Here is a 22,472-nt window from a genome sequence, read left to right as displayed (position 1 = left end):
CAACGAATATCCGTTTCATTTGGTCAACTGGACTACTAGTTACATAGTTATCTGCTTATTACACAAACACACAACACACACATATATATATTAAGTGGCCCTTTATTAGACTCCCACAAAAGCTTTAGTAGGTCTATTTACCGAAGTAGTAAGTGGGATTATAGCTGTGGATTTGGACAAGGTGCTTGTCTCTCACGGGCATTCGCTGCTTTGTAGCGCTCGATCCACACTGCTTCATCCATACTTGCTAATGCTACGGAGAATGTCAAAGCTAACATGAAGGAATAATGATTGTTGTTGCATTTCGTTTGCTCTCTGTAATTATATATCGAGAGCCCACATATTATTTATAAAGGGAAAAAGAAGAAAAGAAATGGGAAAGCTGGTCCAATCTGTAGCGTAATTTGTTAGCACTTCTGAACAGTCCAGTGCGTCAAGAAAAGAGAAAAAGAATCCACAAACATAAAGAATATCGATGTAATAATATGTAGGTATATTTTAGTACACACAAGTTGCACAATGGGCTTACCTGGTACTAGACTTCAGCGTTCTGGCGGGCGGCGCGGCTCCATCACCTCCGGCAGGTCGCACATCCTGGTCCTGAAGGGGGAAGTAACTATAATTTATATTAGTAGCTAACGAGAAGAGTGTTGGAAAGAGTGCTGGGAAGAGTGCATAAAAGTCGGTCAACTGCTCGATCGCGGCGTCGAGGCGTCTTGCGTACAGCACAAAAATACATTCCGACTAGACGCCAAAGAAAAGACGTCGTGACGTCTGGGGCCACAGCGGCCAACAGATGCTCAAGAAACGAGGTAAGGGGGCCAAAGAAGCCTTCTTGGGACGGGGCATCGCCGATAGTGTAAGCACTCATAGGCATCTTTAACTAGTAGGGCAGACTATGTTAGCAAAAGGACCTTCAAAAAGACCTTTAAAAAGACTAGTAGAAAGAGTGCTGGCAAGGCTCACGATGAGAAATTTTGGTTGTTTGCGAAGTTTACAGAATCAGAATCTTGCTCTCTACGTAAGGTAGTAAGGTAGTGGAAGGTCCACGTGAAACATGAACTATAGTGGCAGGCACGGATGGTCCTAAATAGGAAGGAACAATACAGCTTGATGAGATTCAAAAAGGGATTTCATTCCATAAGAAATTTCAAGTTAGCACAGACGCTTAAGGTACCACAACTTCTTCCCAGTCCTCTTCATCACCAAGCATGAATAGCTCATCTGATTCGTCCTTGGCTGTTGCCATCCGCTCTTTTGAAACCCCCCTCTCGCATCCCGGGGGAGCTATAATCAGATCGAAGGGGCTGTCATGACTATCAAGACATAACCCGTATATTGAAACTCGATTGATCGTCTCACGGTAAGGACTATTGTCATCTAGGGCATGAAAATCCTTAAGCAATTTCATCTTTTCATCTTCAGTAAGATCAAATCCCCGACTTTGACGACAACATCCACATTCCATAGTACAATGTCCAGCTCCAAGCTGCCTTGTCTTATCAATATTGCGATCTACGCAACATCCACAGCTCCGGCCACAGCATCCTCCCCTCCTCACGCAATCCTCGAGCAGAACTCGATGCATATACCATAGAGGATGTGATCGCCATAGGTCAAATGCTCGTATCAGAGGCCCCTCCATAAATGAGTTTCGAGTTTCCCACCACTGGCGTTCTAGCAACCAATACCTCTTATTCAAAGTCTGGAGCTCGGCCTGTATATCACGCCAATCTAATGGCCGTCTGTCTGTAACTTCGCCTTTCTTAGAGAGGCATTGCTCTTCTTGGGCAGTGCTTCGAAGGTCTTGTTCTATCCGGAGAAGCTCAACCGCTCGACCAAGATTCATATAGCCCGGCCCTCCCATAACGACGTTCCGCCGATACCGTTGAAGAGCATCGATATCTCCGCTCTTTTCAATATTAATTTCCTCTTGAGTTTTCTCTTTTGGCAGGGCCAAGTCAATTCCTGGTTGAGTCGGGTTGCCCGCAGATTGCATGTTGACTATTGTTGACCGCAGAAGCTGAATGCTAGTAGATACTAGCTTATTTTCGTGTCAGGTACGGAAGATCGAGATGTATTCGTCTACCTTATGAGATATGGGAAGGTCATCCTTAAAAGTTGAGGTCTAGCTGATGAACGACTCATCCTGATGTCAGATGTTCTTCGTCTTTTTTTGTGAAAATTTGAGACGGTACCTAAGAAGCGGGCAAATGAAATAATTACCTCTTCCCTTACCAACAATGCCCTATCTCACTACCTAAGTTTGACCACGCACACTATGTTCTAAGCGAGAGGGTTACTGATAAGACGAAGTAGTTTACGATTGCATGTAAGACTTGATAGTCGTGGTAAGAGTATTACTTTTAGTATGAATATTCACAGTAGTCAACCCCGCAATAACAAGCTGACGGAACCCATAAAGAGGAATTGATACTCTTCCAAAAGACAGGCTCCGACCCATCTGAGGCAGGGGTGGCGAAGTCTAGAGGACGGATACCCTGTTCCGGGTTGGTAGGGTGGAGAGGAGACCCCGGAGTTGTGGAGGAGTGAAAGATGTGGATTACCTCTAGTGGCGTTGAAGATGAGGATCTCGCAGATCGGAATGCGGAGAGCAGTGCTTGCAGGTTGGTTTCATAGCGCGGGTTGGACCGTGTGGTGCCCTAATGGGATATGGTTTTTGGGTTGGAGAAGCCTGATTGATTGTCTATCAGGATCAGAGCTGTGGGAAGAGTAAATTCCAATGTCATTTTGTCGATTTGAGATTCCAGTTCTCGTATTTCTGCTTATAACGGTTTGTCCGAGATATTGGTGAAGTTGAAACTCTCAAAGTTCCTTTTTATGTGGCTTGTATTGCCACGGTTTTTATCACAATGCATCATAAGACTTGGGGACATTTAAATTCGTAGATATACCATACAAAATCGTTCCTTTTCATAATAGCTTAAAGGTAGAGATACCAATCAGTCTATCATCCTTCAATCCTTATAAATATTAGAAACATGACCTTCTCTATCTTCCTACTTCTCACTAGCGTCTATATACGCGCCGCCTTAAGGTGGCAGTCTCATGGTTATCGATTATGATCGCCAATGCGTGATATGGTCTGATGATAACTATGGCTGCACAGGACATTCAGCGTCTTTTGGTCTCCTTGATGGAGACGATTGCTCTGGTGCATAATGGGTCCACCGATATACTATTGGTACTAACAAAACCCTAGATCTAAGCATGATTACACATGGTATCCATAAGAACTACTCCAAGCTTGATGTGGGAGTATGCGGCAGTACGAAAGACAACCTTCTGCCTGTTGCATGGATAGATACAAACGATAATGGAATGGTTGAATTCTATAACCAAAAGGCAGGGTGCACATTGGACAACGGATTTAAGGTTGGGAGCTCGTGTATTGCTTCCGACTTACTTTCATCGGCATCTACACCGTATCTAAAGCGAAAACGAGCGCGATGAAAGATGCATAGGCAGTAAGCAGCCACCTGGGCCCCCCGGGCCCCCCGGGGCCCACCTGGGCAGGTCTGTAGGATTATATAAGGCTTGGTGAGTGCTCCAGGGCTGGAGGTGCCCCGGGGGTCCTTGGCTTAGGAGCCATGCCCAGTAACCCAAAAGAACAAGAGGTGAGCACTAACACGGAACGGGAAAGCCACCTGAGGCATCTGAGGCACCCAAGGCACCGAGGTGATAAGTTCTGCAAACTCACTTACCAGAGTAATCGGGATTCATTGAATAAACGATCTTATCTTTTTCACCTTTTAACTTGGCAAGCTCGGTTACCGAGTTTATTATGGATACATGGAGTCTGCGTCGGGTGAATCCGAGAAGATGATTTGACTGAGAGTTATCAGATTTTTATCAGATTTCTCCGTAGCTCCACTGGGTGGATTCCGTCTCAGTGGCAGAGAAATTGAGTGGACTCTGTTTTTCTGACATGGAGTTGCAGATTGGACGCCGACTACTTCGTAGGTTTTTTCGACTTTCCTCTTCAGACTAAGGGCAGTGTGGCTGACGTGGACGGAACAAACCCTCATTTGAATACCCGTGGACGGAGGACAGGGTTAAGTAACCCACGAAAAATGAGTGGAGTCTGTGCTGATCGTTGTCTCCCACATTCTGTTTTATCATATACAATGTACAACATACAACATACAGAACAAGATTAGACATGATTTCCCGAAGAATAGAATTCAATAGAAATCAATTTAGTCAAGATAGCAAGGTTTGTATGTGTCGCATGACTATAGTTGAAAGGATCGACAATGCATAAGAAAAGAACAAATGCCGGTACATCCAATAGCTCCAGATGCTTGGGTTGTACATTGTACGTGGCACCCTGTACGGAAGTTTTATTTAGGAAGGATTTATGGAACGAGCCTCGTGGTACTTTATATACCTAGGTAAATATTCTAATATTCTAATATTCCTCAATATTGTTTATATTTAAGCCACTCTATGCAGGTTCTATAACTAGTTATTAAATAATGTAGCCTAGTTGGTAATACTACAACATAGAAAAATAACCCCTTATAAATGTACCAAAAGTATGTCAGATTGATATTATTCTTTTATCCATTCTATCAATTCTTCTCAAACCCCTCTCTTATTATTATTTTTTTCTTTGTTTCTTTAAAATACCCCAAAAAATCCCTAGAAATAAATTACCTCGAAACCCACTGAGTTGGCGGCTTGGCGACCCATTGTCGGCGATACTTAATTCCAGCGGTCTCGGGCAACTATTATTTTACCTTCAGGGGGGCCCTTACTTTTTTTCCCTTTTACCTCCAATTCCAAGGGCTGTGCCTTGAGTTTCTCAATTTTTCCCCTCGGTATGTCTTCTTTTGATCTGGATATTGGTGACTCCAACTAAGAGGGAAAAAAAAATAACAAATAGCCCGGAACTCTGCCCAGTCCCTCAACACCGACTTGTGTAACCCACATGCGGTCATAGAATTATACCCTAATTCAAAGATATTTCCCCTCCGGATTGGTTTTGGTGTAAGGCATCATCCCACGACGGCTTTCCTCGCAGGTTCTGGTCCTTGCGGACCGTCTTAAAAATCCCCTCCACGCCTTCAACAGACGTCCTCACCGCTTCCTCCGCGAGTCGTCACCATGGCTACCTCATTTATCTCCAAACGCCTTCGCTCAGCAGAGGAAGAGCGCGAAACACAACCCAGCTGGATCCGTCGTCAGATTGTGTCGGGCCTCCAATCCATTTCTCGTCGGGCCTGTGTGCACCCTATTCACACACTCGTGGTGATTGCAATCCTTGCGAGTACTACCTACGTGGGTCTCCTCGAAGGAAGCCTGCTTGATACTTCTAAAGATCCACGAAGTGTCGCGGGACAGGTTGACGCCGATGCTCTTCTCCAGGGAAGCCGCAATCTGCGACTCGGTGAATCAACTTCGTGGAAGTGGCAGGCGGAAGACGCCTGGACCGACTCCCAGGTGAGCCCATTTCTCACCTTTTCTTCTTGGGTGCCGAGAAGGAAATATTAACCCAACAAAATCTTAGACCGAGAAGCCTGCTGCCCAGCACCTGGCTCTGACAACCCTCATCTTCCCTGATTCCACCAACCCCGATTCAACTGCTCCCGCAGCTGATGATGTCCCGATTCCTGCCAATATCTCCGCCGCTTCGGTGCCTTATACCCCGAACCTCTTCTCGCAATTTACCCACGACGCCTCCCTGGTTTATACCGTGCCTTTTGACCAAGTCTCGGAACTGTTGAGGGCCGTGCAGGAGATCCCCACCCCATCCACGGATGAGGATGAGGAGGAATCCAAGAAATGGATCATGCGAGCTGCTCGTGGCCCGGCCTACGGATCTCGCGGAGCCGTAAAGCTCTGGATCGCGGACGCGTGGAATTCCTTTGTGGATCTGATCAAACACGCGGAAACCATTGACATTGTAATCATGGCTCTCGGCTACCTCTCCATGCACCTGAGCTTCGTCTCACTTTTCTTCTCCATGCGACGATTGGGCTCCAACTTTTGGCTTGCAGCTACCGTGCTCCTTTCTGGTACCTTTGCATTCCTTTTTGGTCTACACGTTACTACGAAACTTGGTGTGCCTATCAACCTCCTCCTGCTGTCCGAAGGTCTCCCATTTTTGGTTGTTACCATTGGATTCGAGAAGCCGATTATGTTTACTCGGGCCGTCCTGCAAGCTTCCGTGGACAATCGTCGACCTGGTCCTGGTGCTGCCCCTCGCCCGCTGGCATCAAGCACACCGCGATCCATTCAGGACTCCATCGCGGCTGCTATCAAGGACCAAGGATTCGAGATCGTTCAACACTATTGCATTGAGATTGGTCTCTTGGCTTTAGGTGCGGCCTCTGGCGTTCAAGGTGGACTCCAGCAGTTCTGCTTCCTCGCGGCCTTGATCTTGTTCTTTGACTGCGTGCTTCTTTTCACCTTCTATACCACCATTCTCTGTATCAAGCTCGAGATCACTCGGATCAAGCGTCATGTGGCGCTACGCAAGGCCCTGGAAGAGGATGGCATTACTCACACTGTTGCCGAGAATGTCGCTTCTAGCAACGACTGGCCTAGCGCTGGATCTGGCGAGGCGGACACCAGCATCTTTGGCCGCAAGATCAAGTCCAGCAACGTGCGCCGGTTCAAGATTCTCATGGTTGGTGGTCTGATCTTGATCAATGTTGTGAACATGTCAGCCATTCCCTTCCGGAACACCGGCAACGGTGGCCTGCTCTCCCGTTTCTCCAGCTTCCTGTCTCCTACCCCCATTGACCCCTTCAAGGTGGCAGAGAACGGCCTGGACACTGTGTATGTGGCTGCCAAGAGCCAGAAGCAGGAGACTATTGTTACCATCCTTTCCCCGATCAAGTACAAGTTGGAGTACCCCTCCATCCACTACGCAGCCCCTGCCGACTCTGGTTCGTTTGATATCGAGTACACCGATCAGTTCTTGGATGCCGTGGGTGGCAAGGTTCTTGAAAGTCTGCTCAAGAGTGTCGAGGACCCTATCATCAGCAAGTGGATCATCGCCGCTTTGACTCTCAGCATCATCCTTAACGGCTACCTTTTCAATGCTGCTCGTTGGAGTATCAAGGACCCCGAGACTGCCCCCGCTCTTCCCGCGGAGCCTGTGGCCGCACCGAAGGTCTACCCCAAATTTGAACCCAATGAACAACAGTCAACTAGGACTGCCGAAGAATGCGAGGCTCTGCTTAAGGAAAAGCGTGCGCCCATCCTTACCGATGAGGAACTGATCGATCTTTCCCTTCGCGGAAAACTTCCAGGCTACGCGCTGGAGAAGTCCATGGAGGATGAGAACTTGATGAGCCGTGTTGATGCCTTTACTCGTGCTGTGAAGATCCGCAGATCTGTGGTCTCCCGGACACCTACTACCTCTGCTATTACTTCCGTTTTGGAGGGCTCCAAGCTCCCCTACAAGGATTACAACTATGGCCTTGTCCACGGTGCTTGCTGTGAGAATGTTATTGGTTACTTGCCCCTTCCTGTTGGTGTCGCCGGTCCTATCAACATCGATGGACAAAACTACTTCATCCCCATGGCCACTACCGAAGGTGTCTTGGTGGCTAGTACGAGCCGTGGCTCCAAGGCCATCAACGCCGGTGGCGGTGCAGTGACTGTTCTGACCGGTGATGGTATGACTCGTGGTCCTTGTGTAACTTTCCCCACCTTGGCCCGGGCTGCCGCTGCTAAGGTTTGGATCGATTCCGAGGAAGGCCGGAGTATCATTACAGCAGCTTTCAACTCGACCAGTCGCTTTGCCCGTCTCCAGAGTCTCAAGACTGCTCTTGCTGGAACCTACCTGTACATCCGCTTCAAGACTACCACTGGTGATGCCATGGGTATGAACATGATCTCTAAGGGCTGTGAGAAGGCGCTAGACATTATGCACAAGGAGTGTGGCTTCGAGGACATGTCCATCATCTCACTTTCCGGTAACTTCTGCACGGATAAGAAGTCTGCTGCGATCAACTGGACTGATGGCCGTGGTAAGTCCGTCGTGGCAGAGGCTATCATTCCTGGTGAGATTGTCAAGAGTGTCCTCAAGAGTGACGTCGATGCACTGGTTGAGCTGAACGTCAGCAAGAACTTGATCGGAAGTGCGATGGCCGGCAGCTTGGGTGGCTTCAACGCCCATGCCTCTAACATCGTGTCTGCCATTTTCTTGGCTACTGGTCAGGATCCTGCCCAGAACGTTGAGAGCAGCAGTTGTATCACCACCATGAAGAAGTAAGCTTTCCTCGTCATCCACCGCCTTTTTAACATTTGAGATACTAATCATAATTCCCTAAACAGCAACAATGGCAACCTCCAGATCGCTGTGTCTATGCCTTCCATTGAGGTGGGCACCATTGGCGGTGGCACTATCCTTGAAGCCCAAGGTGCTATGTTGGACCTCCTAGGTGTCCGCGGTGCTCACTCCACCTCCCCCGGCGAAAACGCGCGCCAGTTGTCACGTATCATTGCTGCCTCCGTTCTCGCTGGTGAGCTCAGTCTATGCTCTGCGCTCGCTGCCGGTCATCTCGTCAAGGCACACATGGCCCACAACCGTAGCGCAGCCCCCACACGGTCCTCAACCCCCGTGTCTTCTGCCGTCAGTGCCACACGTGGCCTTTCCATGACCTCCAAATAAACGAATGACATGACCAGCTCCTCCTGGCCCGCAGCCGTGGGCCATTGTAAATGTGCGACTACGGCCCATGATTCTCCCGATACCATTCACTTTCAATGCAGACCCTGTGGCGTCTCTATCACTCGCCTTGTCTTTGCCTCTGCATTATAATGGGAGACATTCTCAACTGACAGGGGGTACAAAAAAGTCGATTACTGACGCTATCAGATGTCCGAATAGGTCAGTATTGAGGAATTATTTTCCTTACCAGTGAATCGGCAAGATCCAAATGAGGCCTACTAAAGGCATCCCCACTGGGAGCCCGAACCAACGCTTCAAAGCATTTATGCGGGGAATAGAAGCCGTTCTACCTGTACTTAGTTTCGGTTTTTCTTTTCCCACTTATAGATATGACCGAAAGAATTTATTTGTTTTCAAGCCTTCAATGTTCTCAAATAATACCAGGTGGGACTGTCGGGTACAAAAGGTACAAAAGTATACAGTGTACAATAATTATGGGGCAGGCAAGGGCCTAGAATTGTCCCCTTTTCTCATACTCTGTTAATCATACATCCAACTGTTCCAAGGTTGTAATGTAGAGATGTATTTCAATGTAAGTTTATGGGTATTATTTTATTTGACCTGTTTATAGTTAACTGCTTAAGAAAGACTAGTTATAGTTAACTATAACTTGTGTTAACTCTGTACATACATGTATACTATGTAGTGTGTGTGCCCCTTGTGAATTAATCCCCTTGACCCGTGTCCTTGGCAGGAAAGAGATGCCCGGGTACTCCGTATCGAATACGAGTATCGTTTTTTTCTTAACTATTGATCTTATTATTGATCAAGCTTTTAGAGGAATGCTGTTCTAGGATTATGCAGATAACTAAGTGAAAAAAAGATCTTGAATAAAAAAAAAAAGAAAATATAAGAAAAAACCAGGTCGATCAGATCTGAAATCATATCCTCACGCATAAAATCCCTGTAGATGCATCAATTGATACATAGTTACATGTAGTAGCTGTACGGAGTAAGGAACCTGAACGGGTATTGTCGTAAGGGAACTCCGGAGAGTTCAACTACACTAAAAACCACTTTCACACCCTCTCGTACTCTCTTTCGTGCACTCTCGCACTTTCTTGTCCCTTTCCCCCTCCCCCATATCAGTGTCCTTCACTCCTTCGGATCTGATACTTTCTGCTACTCTAATTATTCGACACTTTATGACCTTGTGGCGAAATCACAACTCCTCACCTCCAGCTTGTCTCAGATTGGAAACTTATTGGAGAAATACGGGGGGAGTTTTTTTTTTTTTTTTTTGGCCGTAACGAAGTGAATGCCTTTATCGATTAATCGAGTCCGTGATAGCTGGCCCTTCGGACAGCGTTGAATATTCATTGGTGGAGAAGTTGGAACATCCCCCAGTTTGACCCTGATATGAATGGGGGTTCGGAAGCCATGTCGCCTGTCTCTGTCGATGGTAGTGAATGGTCGGGACTAAATCAGTATGGAAAGTCGGACTCACCATTCTCACCAACATTCCCATCATCGCGACCCAACCTAGCTACACCTCCGACCTCGGGCAGCCCGAGCGCACCCCTAAGTCCCAGTGGGCCACCACCTTCGCTGTCACCCTCCACCCGGAGCGGCAACCCATCCCCACCCAGTTCGGTCGCCGCAAGATCTAGTTCCGGCACACTAGCGGAAGGCCCGCGCGATGGCAGACGGTATCGCCAGATGGAGGAGATCCTGGGCCAGCACTATGTGATCCTGAAAAGATTCCTTAATGGCACAGCCCGCGATGACCGCGGCAAGTCGAATAAAGCCCGGGATAAACTGCTGCGACTATCGCCAACCCAGTTCCACGAACTTTCTACCGATGTCTACGACGAATTGATCCGGCGGCAGCAGGCCTCGCCGCCTCCCGGACGACCACCCCGTCCAGACGTACCTCCTTACCTCCCCGCTCGCAACGATTTCCACGAAAAGCGCAACCATGCCCGCCAAAAGCTTGCCGCGCTCCACCACATTCGTTTCCGAGACCTGGCGACCGATGTCTTCTGTGAGCTGGAGCGCCGATTCCCACATTTCACGAGCCGAGAATACCGCGCCCGGCCGCCTCCCAATATGGGCCCTCCCAGCGCTCGTACCTCCCAGCAGTCCTCTCGGGGGCCTCCTTCGCGTATGGGACGAGGGTACCCGTCTGGCGGTCCCCCAGGCAGTCCGTTTCCTCCACGTAATGGCTCTCTTGGAGGGCCACCGAGTATGAATGGCGATGGGCCGTTTCCTCGGTCTTTCCAGAGCAACACTATGGTTCCGAATAAAAGTACGATGGTTGAGGATAGCGATGATATGGGACCAGAGGACGAGGACGATGCTCGGAGTGATGCCTTCGGTCTAGATGCTGTTTTGAGCCGACGGGGTACTACAACGACCCTGGGTGACAGTGAACGGAGACTGTTAGTGGAGAGCCAGGCACAAGTATCGGTTCTCCAAGATAAGATCGAGAAGCTGGAAGAATTGGTCCGCTCTAAGGATGAGGAGTTGGCCCAGTCATCACAAGATGCAGATTCCTCCGGGATCAGTCATAACGAACGTCAGGAGTGGGACGATTTACGTCACGAGCTTGAGACCAAGGTATCAAAAGCCGAGGATCTCAACAGCTCGCTTCAGCTAGAGCTTGAGCGGGTGAGAACCGAGCACGAGACCATGGAACGGGATCTTCACAGCCAGCTCAATGACTCTTCCCGCGGTGTCGATGACGCGGGTCTACAAGCGCGCTATGTCGATCTAGAGACTCAGCACCAGAAATTACAAGCAGAGCTGCAGCAGCAGCAACAAGTGACCGATGAGGTCCGGCGCGAAGCATCGACTTTCCTCATGGAAATGAAGACCCTTTCAGCCGAGAGTCACTCCAATTGGGAGCGCGAAGAACAGCTCTCGAACGAGGTTCACAGACTCGAGGCACATGCGAACGAATGGAAGAACCGCTACGCCAAGGTCAAGGCGCAGCTACGGCATATTCGCACGTCGTCCGGTGGTTTCGCCGACTCGCGGCCCGACGCAAGTCTTGTTGCCAAAGAGCATGACTTGGTGCAACCCGACGGCCTGGTCAAGGATTTCCACGTTACTAGGTTCCAACTGTCTATGGACGAGCTCCTGCGGGTTGCGCGTTTCGATGAATCGCACGTTGTGCTCCACCAGAGCAAGATGGTCATTGTAACGGTCCGCCATATTCTTCAGGACGTGGAATATGCCCCGATCCCAATTGATGGATCAGCTGCTCTGCGCGCAAAGGTCAAGGGCCAGGTGTCTACGACAGCAAACAACATGATCACCGCTACTCGCAACTTTGCTAGCTCTAGTGGTCTATCCCCGGTGTCGCTCCTTGATGCGGCGGCCTCCCATCTTTGCACGGCCATTGTTGACTTGATACGGGCGGTGAAGATCCAGCCATCGCCTGTAGATGAGTTGGAGGATGACGATTATGAAGCGGATGTATCTCAGGGGCAATTCCCTGACTATTTTGATACGTCTGCCAGTCAAAGGCGGATGAGTAATAACTCCGTCTACAGTGCTATTAGTCGTCCGGATGACTCTCAGTACCCTGTACAGAATGGTGTGACCAATGATCTCAATCACGGCTGGGGACATGTGGAAGAAGACCACGAGATATTGGAGCTTAAGGTAAGTCGGCCCGAGAAGAGGATAGTATCATAACGAATGATTTACTGACAGTTGGTCCTACCTAGCTCTATGTCGAGGACCAGACGGATGGCATGGTCCAACAAATTCAGGCTCTGGTGGCCAGTATCCGAGCAGAGGACAACATGCATACTGTCCAGACGCACGTCTCTGCCATCTCAAACGTCGTTGCAAATGTGGTTTCTGCTACAGAGCAACTGATGCGCGAACGCACCGGAGACCTCGCTTTGCGGCAGACGTCTGAGCCGGTCATCGCGGCATTAGACCAGTTCCGCGGCCGGTTGACGGCCACTGCTGGTGAGGGTGAAGACGCTACCACCCCTGAACAACTGCGTGAAATCACGAATAAACTGCCACCGCTTGCATTTGAGATCGCTCGGCAGACTAAAGACCTTGTTCAGCGCCTCGAGGCCACATCGGTAGTTGCTGACGAGGAAGACGACTTCCGGTGATCAGCTTGATCAGATGCATTGTTTCTCATGGCATGATCTCCGGGCTACCCATTTTGTCCTTCTTTGCCCTCAAATTCTTTTTTATATTCCTTCTTCTTTGCCCCTTGCTTTTCAGCGACTATTCATCTATGGCAACGAGTGGACAACGTCGAAACGATGTCCCGACATATGTGACATTTATGGGGTTCCTCTCCCTTTCGTCACTTCTCTTTCTTCCATATTCTCTTATTCTTTGTACTCTATTATAGCACATTTCCATTGTTCATCTAGGGTTTTCGGCCTGGTTTCATGTTGGTTTGTTACTTTTTTTACATCTCATGATCGCTTGCTGGTGCCAGGCTATTTTCTTGCATTTTGGATACATACTAAATGAAAGTACTCCGTATATTTCCAGCTCAATGACCAATACTCAACGCAAGTTTACCCCTTTATAGATGCATATGTTCTATCTTCTGTAGCCAAGACTGCTAGTTCGGAAGGGATATCCCGGAAGACATTACATAATCCCGGAGCTCTAGACGCTTTTTGGCATGGAGCTTCGGTTTTTTCTTTCTTTCTACTTCTTTAATTCGCATTCTTTCATCAATCTATACTCTTTGTAAGTGAGCTTGGTCCCTTGTCATGTGATCGTGAGAGTGCATTTCCATTTTGTTTCAGACTCTTTCAGCCACATCATTAGGCAACAGAAGCAGTCATGTTTTACCCCCTGGAGAGAGTCTGGAGAAGCTACAAAGTGGAGCCTCAGGCAGAAAGTGCACAAGTGGTCTTTATGTGGACCTCAACAAGCTAACCCCAAAGTAGCCCGGCACCCGAGTTCACCCGCTCCGCCCTGCCCCTCATCATGTTCTGCCGACTGAGATCAATAACCCCACCTTCTTCCCTCTTCTCTTCTTCTCTCTTCAATTGCTCTTCTTTCCATCCCGCTGCACGAACTTTCGCTTCATCAACCGCCGCCATGTCCAACACCAGCGCTTTCTTCGAGGTCCAGTACGCCCCTGCTGGCTCCTCCACCCGTAAGTTTCTCCATCAGCTCTATTATTCTCACTTCTGGCGGGGCAGCGAGTTTTTGCCCCATCGCCTGCCTCAATCTCACCTCGCTGCCTTCGACCTTCAGCTTTCAATCATAGTATTAAAGCTTGGAGATTTCACATCATGCTACATTAATTGGAATTGAAATTGATGCTGACCCCCTCGTTAGCCAAGATCGGCCGTATCAACTTCAACCTCTACCCCAACGAGGTTCCCAAGACCGCCAAGAACTTCGCTGATCTCTGCAACGCTCAGGAGGGTCAGGGTTACAAGGGCTCTTCCTTCCACCGTGTCATCCCCCAGTTCATGCTCCAGGGTGGTGACTTCACCCGTGGCAACGTGAGTTTTTCTTCTTTCTAATCCCGATAGTTGTTGCAATGCTCGGTATCTGACTTTGTTTTTTTTTTACTGGAATAGGGTACCGGTGGTCGCTCCATCTACGGTGAGAAGTTCCCCGATGAGAACTTCGTCCACAAGCACACCCGCCCTGGTCTTCTGTCCATGGCCAACGCTGGTCCCAACACGTAAGTCTCAACTCAGATTTGTATCCCAGCTGGTTCATACTAAACATTCCCTTCTTTTTCTAGCAACGGCTCCCAGTTCTTCATCACCACCGTTGTCACCTCTTGGCTCGATGGCAAGCACGTCGTCTTCGGCGAGGTCGCTGATGCCGAGTCCATGAACATTGTCAAGGAGATCGAGGGTCTCGGTTCCTCCTCCGGTTCCATCCGTTCCAATGTCAAGCCCACCATCGTCAACTGCGGTGGCAACTAAAAAGCTCATTATGGAGACTTAGTTGGGTGTTGGGAGGATGAACGTCTTTCTTTTCGTGATGAATATGGTTTTTTTCCCAATGCTCCAGTGCGGCGTGGGACTAGCATAGGTGGCTTTCCCTTTTGCGCTTTGTAATCTTAAAGTTTCTACCAAGCTAGCTCATACATGCCTTTCTGCCCTGGGGATTTGAAGTTCAATCTGTTGATTCGTAGTGTAAAAATAACCTTGGGAAGCATTTTCAACCCTTTGTAAGATCGAGGCGCAAAGCCAAATTTCCTGAAACCTGCATCTCAACCAATGCATATTTCAGGCCCACCGTAAACACCGTAAAGCACGGAATTTTGATCGTCGAAACTATCCTATAACAACAAGTCTCACCCTTGCTTGTGTGGTGATTCGAGGACTTTGATCGCAGGTGGACCAACTACATACATCACCGTACCCCGCGTGAGGCGGCAGGTTTTTCTTTTCTTAGGGGAAAAGGTTTCCACCTCATTCCAATGGAAATTTTATAGTATGATATCAATAATATTCATTCTATGCATACTCTACTTTGAGTCTACTCAGTTTATTATGAGAGTCCAATTGAGTAGAGAGTAATTGAGATAAAACAACAGGGTTCGTACGTCATTTCATTATGGGTGAGATCAGGCCCAAGGCGCATACACCCGATGCACAGAAACAAAGGAACAAGGAACAAGGAACAATAAATCTGCAAGCAATAAAGTGTATGTTGCCCTTTACCTTTCCGAGGAAGAGAAAGCAAATACCGGGGATATCAAAGCATATGGCTAAAAATGCTGTAGAATCAAGCGTGGTTAGAGCGTGAGAGCGTGTGGTCAAGGCAAAAGATCCAAAGAGACTTGTTTAACCGCAGCACTTGGTAACGGATGTAGCATCTGACCTGAACAAAAAGCCACGTTAGCATACATAAAAACATAGTATTCAGGAGGCACTGGATGAAATACTTACTCCTGATTCAAGTTCACCGGCTCCCAGGAGAAGATAAACGCGCCGAGGAAAGCACCAATGAAGATACAGATGATGATATACCCATTGAAGTACATGGCAAGCAACATGATAATGTACGCAACTGCAAACTGCGCCATATGCAGCAAAGAGCGCACGGTATGCTCAACAAGCGACGGACGATACGGCGCAAGCATAGCCTCCTGTCTCTCGATGCGCTGGACGCCGACATCCCGCATGGCATTACCCGCCGCCGCAGCCGCAGAGACAGAAGCCTGCTTCCTCGACGCGCCATCCCCAGGAGTACCCGACACCGGGGTGATGATGTCGTCTTCTGCACTGGAGAACGTAGCATCGGGGTCTGGGTTTGCGCAGCAGTTGGCGGACGGCTTGGTGGTGTTTTCTTCGCTTCGCAGGGGAACGTTGGAGATGGACTGTGCGGTTGGAGAGTCGGACATGTAGAGGCGTCGAAGACGGGCCCGACGAACAATGAACGTGTCGTATTCTCGACCCAGACGACGGAGGAGTTCAAGACTCAGTACGAGACAGATGACGCCGATGCATGAACCGGCGAACATCCCGCGTGATGTGACGTGCCATGACTCGGCGAGGAAACCTAGGGTTGGTTAGGTTAGCCTTTGGGACTTGTATAGAGGGAAGGGTTTGGTTTGGTTATTGGGTGGGCTACGACGTACATGCGTCAACTGTGTACCAGTTCCAAAGCATCTGATCATGATTGTGAGTATGGGTTTTAATGCGGTAGGGAGTCTGAGATTGATATTAAACGGACTGATATTTTGCAACTACCACCCATTCCCATTCCACCCATGTCCATTCCGCTCATGTCCATTGCGGTGCTGCTGGCAGTAGCTGCCGAGGCTGTTGACGTGGCTGTCGCCATGGTCATTCCGTGCATATCCATGATCGACGATTTGACTGGGGACCTTTGGAGCGAGTCAAAACAGAAAGCAAAGTAGTACAAAATAAATATAAACAAAAAGAATCGAAAGAATAGAATGGGAGATATAAATGGACTCGTACCATATGATGCCCTAATGAGAGCAATATGAGCAGATTTATAGATTTTGGCCCTAAAAAACTTAGTGAGGCAGTTTGAGCAGATTCTCTCTGTGAGTGCACATGTGATAACATTAAACGTAAGACAAGGGTATCAACTTTCAACTTTCAACTATTCTCTCCCATTTGAAATCTCCTTTTTTGTTTTGTTTTTCTTTTTTTCTTTTCTTTTCACCCGCGCGATCCTTTGATGACACCTTCCAACAATTCGCGGATCTGACTGCACCCGTCGATCCCGACCGCCAACATTGTCTCAAGGTACGTAGCGTGCACCTTAGACTCCATAGTAAGCACACACACCTTCATTGCCTCTTCTTCATCCTCCATACTGTTCTCGCCAACGGGCACTGCCGTCGTCGTCGCAACAGTAAGCGAAGGCAGTTCCTGTTCTTCTGGGAGTGACAGATCCAGCAGTGGATCAAGCTCGTCGTGTCGCGGGTCACGCGGTGTGGAGGCGCTGCCACTCATACCGGAAGTACAGCCACAGAGTAGTCCTGGCATAGGGATACCGGCATCCACGAGCGCTAGCGTACAGGCGTTGATCGCCGCAGCGAGCAATGAGCCATCGGCAGAGAGAACGGAGACATGGATGCTGATTGTGCTGTGGGGGTAGAGGTAGGTGTGGAGGTGAGACTGGAAGGCTGAGCGGAGGGTTGTAGCGATTCGTGATGATTGTCTGTAGTTCAAGGAGTTAAGATTCGCATTGGCTGTATTTGGATTTGGTCTGCTCTCCCTGTGACTCTCTCCAAATGGTAGGAGGAGGTGATGGGGAAAGCGGAAGAGTGTGCATACCTGTCACTTCCACCGGCTCTCCGCTTGCGATCGACACCGGCGAACCCAGCGACGTTGACGTCTACTTCCACGACTGCATGGCCACTTCCTGCAGCTCCACCTCCGCCATCTCCTCGGCGACCCTCGGCGGGGCCGTGGACAGAGCACATGATTGAGGTGTTGCCCATGGACAGGTATGAGGAGCCGGAGCTAGCGGGGTTGGTTGAGATCTGGGCCTGGAGCAGACGGAGTTCGTTCCAGCGGCGGCCATCAAGGCGCAGCCGTGTCAGAGGATATGTCGTCGAGGTGTCGAGCGGCATCTTTGCGGATTGGGTTCTGATAAGAATGAGAGTTGTCTTGGGCGAAAAGAGGGTATGTCAAGCAGGAAGTCAATCTTTATTTTGTGTCCTCTGTGGGCTTAGGTTAGTCAGGTGTATCTTTATTGAGCAATGACAGAGGTAGAATATTACTCTGGACTTACCTTGACTCTATCGCATATGCAAAGAATCGAATGCCAAACCAATGAGAGCATCTTTTTTTCTGGTTCGCTTGCACGTGACCCCATGGAACAACTCTATGGTTTCAACCACTTCTTCGAGCACTCAGGAAAATATAAACAGAGGCTCAACTCTGTTTGAGGTGGAAAACGAAACAGAGTACCCAAATTCTATATTAAAGAATGTTCAATTGAAGTTATCTTGAGTGAAAGATTCGAGCTCGCTCTGTGGCCGTTATCGTCCGCCGTAAGCGACATCGTGTCTCTCGACAGTCTGGTACTCCCACGTCGACTTACGCTCTGTCACCCCCTGAGCTCTGTTTTCAGAAATGCTGAGAACATGGCTGATAACGAGAACACCGATGAGGCCATTACCATTGATTCAGATGATGACGACTTGGAGGTGGCGCACTATGCGACTCCAACTGCTAGCAGTATGACATTATGACGCCTCTACGACGCGTTTGACAGACAGCTCACATTCTCCCAAGACAGGTTTTCTGGTGTGAAACACGAGGCTGATACACCGGTTAAACAAGAGTCGTTGCGTACTCTTCTTTCAGGGTCATCAAGCGCTGTAAAGATCCAGCCCGTGGACAGCGATGAGGAAGACGCCAACGATGGCGAGCTGGCATATAAGAAGTTCAAAGAACGCAAATCCCTCAAGCGGAAACAAACTGCCGCAGCAACCCGCAAGGCCAAAATGCCCAGGGGAGATCCAATCGTTGGTCGAGTAAAGCAAGAACGGCCAACGCCTCAGCAGAAGCGGCCCTTGAAACAATGGGGCGAAGTGGCTTCGGAGGACGAGCTGATAGAAGATGCCTTGCCTGGATATCTCAAAAGTCGCCGCAGTCAGTTCGAGAAGAAGCATCAGCATCTGAAAGATCATGGACTAAAACTACCACCCACCTACAATGATGTGGATTTCTCTGATGATGAACGGCTCGAAGAACTGCAAGAAAGACCCGCCTTTCCGGATAACACACACAAGCAGGAGTACAAGGACATCGAACTGCCATATTCGATGGGCATTATTCCCGCCCCGATCGCCCAGTGGTTACGGCAGTATCAAGTGGAGGGTGTCGCGTTTCTCCACGAGCTGTTTGTATATCAAAAGGGTGGTGTTCTAGGAGACGACATGGGTCTTGGAAAAACCATCCAGGTAATTGCTTTCTTGACTGCTGCCTATGGAAAGACGGGGGACGAACGTGACGCGAAGCGCATGCGAAAGATGCGCAGATCTAATGACAGCGCTTGGTATCCACGCACGCTCATCGTGTGCCCGGGATCCCTTATCGCAAACTGGAGGGCCGAGTTTGCACGCTGGGGATGGTGGCATGTTGATAGCTACCATGGGGAGAATAAGGATATTGCTCTCGATGCGGCGAAGTCAGGAAGAGTGGAAGTCCTGATCACCACCTATACCACCTACATGAACAACAAAGAATCCGTCAATATGATTGAATGGGACTGCGTGATCGCAGACGAGTGCCACAAGATCAAGGAGCGCAAATCGGGGACCACCCAATCCATGAACGAGATCAATGCGCTATGTCGAATAGGGCTCACTGGCACAGCCATCCAGAACAAGTATGAGGAATTATGGACCCTTCTCAACTGGACAAACCCGGGTGCTCTAGGTCCGGTAAGCACCTGGAAGGCACAAATATCGGACCCACTGAAGATCGGACAATCACACGATGCCACCCTGAGTGAGCTCAGCAGAGCACGGAGAACAGCCAAGAAGCTGGTCGAGAACTTGCTTCCACAATTTTTCATCAGGAGGATGAAGTCCCTGATCGCGGATCAGCTGCCCAAAAAGATCGACCGGGTTGTCTTCTGTCCTCTGACTGAGACACAAGCCGAGGCCTACGAGAATTTCCTTGACAGTGACATTGTCGATTATATCAAGACATCTACAGAACCATGCGATTGTGGATCGGGCAAGAAGGCCGGCTGGTGTTGTCGTCGCTTTATCCCCGATAGAGACCCTCCAATCTGGCAATCCTATGTGTTCCCTGCTATCAATGTGCTTCAAAAGCTCAGCAATCATCTGGCAATCCTGATTCCACAAGGAATAGACCCAAAAGAAAAGCAGGAAAAAGATAGAGATTATCTGGAACTTGCGCTGCCTGAGCAATGGGAAGATCTTTACCGCTCGCGCGACTCGATTGTCAACTACGCGAACCCCGAGTTTTGCGGCAAATGGAAGGTTCTACGGAAGCTACTTAAGTGGTGGCATTCGAATGGAGACAAAGTTCTTATCTTCTCGCATAGCGTGCGTCTTCTCAAGATGTTGCAAATGCTGTTTCATCACACTAGCTACAACGTCAGCTACCTGGATGGATCTATGAGTTTACAAGACCGTGCAAAAGCTGTTGACGAGTTCAATGCCGACTCGCGCCAGTTTGTTTTCCTAATATCAACCAAGGCTGGTGGTGTTGGGTTGAATATCACCTCGGCAAACAAAGTGGTAGTCGTTGATCCAAACTGGAACCCGTCCTACGACTTGCAGGCCCAGGACCGAGCCTACCGCATAGGACAACTTCGCGACGTGGAAGTCTTCCGACTTATTTCTGCCGGCACGATCGAAGAAATCGTCTACGCTCGACAGATTTACAAGCAACAACAGGCAAACATTGGATACAACGCAAGTTCCGAGCGTCGGTACTTCAAGGGTGTCCAAGAAAACAAAGACAAGAAGGGTGAGATATTCGGTCTTAAGAATTTCTTCGGATATCAGAACACGAACATCGTCCTGCGCGACATCGTCAACAGAACAAATGTTGCAGAAAGCCGTGCGGGAGTAGAGGTCGTCGATATAGATCTCAAAGCAGAAGAAGGCTACGACTACACCGACCGACCAGTGAAATCGGAAGACGAGGCAATGAGCCAACTCGCAGCGATGATATGCGGCGACGATGACGAAAAAGATCACAAGCTTTCAGCCAGTCTTCCGACACCACATAAACACGACCCCGTTCAAGCGATTCTCGCCAGCGCAGGCGTGGAATACACCCACCTCAACAATGAAGTGATCGGTTCCTCGCGTGTCGAGGAAGACCTCAGTCGTCGTGCTGAACTGGCTCAAAATGACACGACAGGTGACCGTCAGGTCTTCATGTCCTCGCAGCCTTTCTCTCAGCCGGCGGAGGAACCTATGCGATTCAAGTACCATCCGCCGGAGGATGTCATACGTCGCCAGTTCTGTAGTATGGCGCGGCGGTTCGGATACGCTGATGCTACGGAGTTCGCGCTCGTTGTTGAGGGGATGACCCAGGCGCAGCGGAGAGCTTGTCTCGATCAGTGGTATCGAGAAAGGAGGGAGGTACTACTTGCTGCGGCTCAACACACTCCTAAGGAGATGGATGTTGAAGATGAATGGATCAAAGATGAAAAGGGCCCCAAGGAGGAGAGTCCGGGTCTTTGAGTGGTTTTTCTTTTGTTGCTATTCCTTTCTACTCGATACCCCTTTCTAATTGTATAACATGCATTAAATAAATGCGATATTTGACCACACTCGCTAAAAACAAGTTCATCTGGATAACATGGAACCTGCAAATCATTGGTATTAGACCATTCTCTTAGGATGGCTGTAGGTAAATAGATATCCACATGAAGATCGCATCATAGACAGGGGACCTAAAGCCAAGCCAAAGTCCACAGTGCCGGCAAATTGGGATATCTTTCTTGCCAATCCGCCAAGATCTCAGGGACCTTCTCGTCGAAGCTCTGGCGCGCAGGACCAGTCCCGTTTTCCCAGCCCTCAGATCCATGAACACGATGCTCAGCAACAGCAGCCTCGTTCAGACGATTGGCTAAATCAAGAATCGCCTTTCCACCAGTCAAGGCCTCCTCATGGTTATCCTTGATATCGACATTGAAGACATGGACGGGGTAATTGAGCGCGGTGCCCTTATTCATCAAATCGTCGACAACAGCATCCCAGCAGCGCTCCTCGCATGTGATGATGATATCCACGATACCGCCCTCCGTTCCGACAGCACCCTTATCACCCTTGGAGAGGTGGTCGACACGCGGGACGCCAGGTACCCAGTCCTGGAACCGCTCGGGTCCCCACTTCAGCTGGCGGTTGCGGTCGAGCATATTCAGGATACCGTTTCCGCGGTACAGACGCTCGTCTTTTCCGGAGAGCTCCTCGTACATTTGGTTGTAGGAGGTTGAGTTGAAGCTGTACACGTTTGGTTGTGTGATTGATGGACCGGGGAGACGGACGAGGGAACCTGTGCCGAAGGATATCACGGGGAAGGCGGTTGGGGCGCCGGAGAGCTGGAGGTGAGCTTCCATTGAGCGGTTGTTGTTTGAGGCGCAGACTGTGCAGAACTTGAGCTTGTACGAGTCTGTGGCGGCGTTGGCCGGGTTGGACGTTTCTAGGGATTGGGCTGCTGCGGCCATGTCGGCTTGTGTGGATGTCTCTGGTGGTGGAGGGGAGGGGGAGGAGGTTGGGGAGTTGAGGTCCCCGAGTTTGTTCGGCGGGGATCATATGCCATTTTGATGGGAAGACTATGGAGATGATTTGATAATAGAGAGAGAGAGAGACTAAGGG

General features: G+C 49.3%; 9 protein-coding genes across 9 annotated transcripts; 4 read left to right on the top strand and 5 right to left on the bottom strand.

The window, feature by feature from the left end:
* Positions 1-525: 525 nt before the first annotated feature.
* N7516_004708 (uncharacterized protein) lies at positions 526-877 on the bottom strand (the record flags this gene model as incomplete). The annotated part of the gene is made up of 2 exons (XM_057217428.1): positions 526-600; positions 641-877. The coding sequence occupies 2 exons, from the start codon at positions 875-877 to the stop codon at positions 526-528; spliced, it is 312 nt and encodes a 103-aa protein (XP_057079311.1).
* A 291-nt stretch (positions 878-1,168) lies between these two features.
* N7516_004707 (uncharacterized protein) lies at positions 1,169-1,999 on the bottom strand (the record flags this gene model as incomplete). Its single annotated transcript, XM_057217427.1, has 1 exon — positions 1,169-1,999. One exon carries the CDS (start codon positions 1,997-1,999, stop codon positions 1,169-1,171), a length of 831 nt encoding a protein of 276 aa, XP_057079310.1.
* Positions 2,000-5,130: 3,131 nt separating this feature from the next.
* hmg1 (HMG-CoA reductase) lies at positions 5,131-8,744 on the top strand (the record flags this gene model as incomplete). Its single annotated transcript, XM_057217426.1, has 3 exons — positions 5,131-5,466; positions 5,534-8,247; positions 8,314-8,744. The coding sequence occupies 3 exons, from the start codon at positions 5,131-5,133 to the stop codon at positions 8,648-8,650; spliced, it is 3,387 nt and encodes a 1,128-aa protein (XP_057079309.1). The 3' UTR covers positions 8,651-8,744.
* A 1,325-nt stretch (positions 8,745-10,069) lies between these two features.
* Positions 10,070-12,789, top strand: N7516_004705 (putative cell polarity protein; the record flags this gene model as incomplete). Its single annotated transcript, XM_057217425.1, has 2 exons — positions 10,070-12,319; positions 12,385-12,789. The coding sequence occupies 2 exons, from the start codon at positions 10,070-10,072 to the stop codon at positions 12,787-12,789; spliced, it is 2,655 nt and encodes an 884-aa protein (XP_057079308.1).
* An 801-nt stretch (positions 12,790-13,590) lies between these two features.
* On the top strand, positions 13,591-14,608 carry cyp4 (peptidyl-prolyl cis-trans isomerase). Its single transcript, XM_057217424.1, has 4 exons — positions 13,591-13,802; positions 13,988-14,157; positions 14,236-14,342; positions 14,406-14,608. Exons 1-4 carry the CDS (start codon positions 13,631-13,633, stop codon positions 14,590-14,592), a joined length of 636 nt encoding a protein of 211 aa, XP_057079307.1. The 5' UTR covers positions 13,591-13,630; the 3' UTR covers positions 14,593-14,608.
* An 851-nt stretch (positions 14,609-15,459) lies between these two features.
* Positions 15,460-16,287, bottom strand: N7516_004703 (high-affinity Cu transporter CTR3; the record flags this gene model as incomplete). Its single annotated transcript, XM_057217423.1, has 3 exons — positions 15,460-15,496; positions 15,565-16,177; positions 16,257-16,287. 3 exons carry the CDS (start codon positions 16,285-16,287, stop codon positions 15,460-15,462), a joined length of 681 nt encoding a protein of 226 aa, XP_057079306.1.
* Positions 16,288-16,809: 522 nt separating this feature from the next.
* N7516_004702 (exosome non-catalytic core subunit SKI6) lies at positions 16,810-17,729 on the bottom strand (the record flags this gene model as incomplete). The annotated part of the gene is made up of 2 exons (XM_057217422.1): positions 16,810-17,314; positions 17,431-17,729. The coding sequence occupies 2 exons, from the start codon at positions 17,727-17,729 to the stop codon at positions 16,810-16,812; spliced, it is 804 nt and encodes a 267-aa protein (XP_057079305.1).
* Positions 17,730-18,245: 516 nt separating this feature from the next.
* On the top strand, positions 18,246-21,335 carry N7516_004701 (putative DNA excision repair protein (Rad26L); the record flags this gene model as incomplete). Its single annotated transcript, XM_057217421.1, has 2 exons — positions 18,246-18,339; positions 18,397-21,335. 2 exons carry the CDS (start codon positions 18,246-18,248, stop codon positions 21,333-21,335), a joined length of 3,033 nt encoding a protein of 1,010 aa, XP_057079304.1.
* A 212-nt stretch (positions 21,336-21,547) lies between these two features.
* On the bottom strand, positions 21,548-22,321 carry ssuA (RNA polymerase II subunit A C-terminal domain phosphatase; the record flags this gene model as incomplete). The annotated part of the gene is made up of 1 exon (XM_057217420.1): positions 21,548-22,321. One exon carries the CDS (start codon positions 22,319-22,321, stop codon positions 21,548-21,550), a length of 774 nt encoding a protein of 257 aa, XP_057079303.1.
* Positions 22,322-22,472: the final 151 nt, after the last annotated feature.

This window comes from Penicillium verrucosum (assembly GCF_028828655.1).
Source record: "Penicillium verrucosum strain IBT 35672 chromosome Unknown utg000001l_segment0_segment0, whole genome shotgun sequence".
Classification (NCBI taxonomy): domain Eukaryota; kingdom Fungi; phylum Ascomycota; class Eurotiomycetes; order Eurotiales; family Aspergillaceae; genus Penicillium; species Penicillium verrucosum.
This window is presented reverse-complemented; position numbering and strand designations above follow the sequence as displayed.

Bases quoted from the DNA above. Each gene is read 5' to 3' on its own strand.
- cyp4 (XM_057217424.1), top strand. From the start codon at position 13,631: ATGTTCTGCCGACTGAGATCAATAACCCCACCTTCTTCCCTCTTCTCT. The intron at 13,803-13,987 runs GTAAGTTTCTCC...CCCCCTCGTTAG, and splicing joins CCCTGCTGGCTCCTCCACCC to CCAAGATCGGCCGTATCAAC. The intron at 14,158-14,235 runs GTGAGTTTTTCT...TTACTGGAATAG, and splicing joins GTGACTTCACCCGTGGCAAC to GGTACCGGTGGTCGCTCCAT.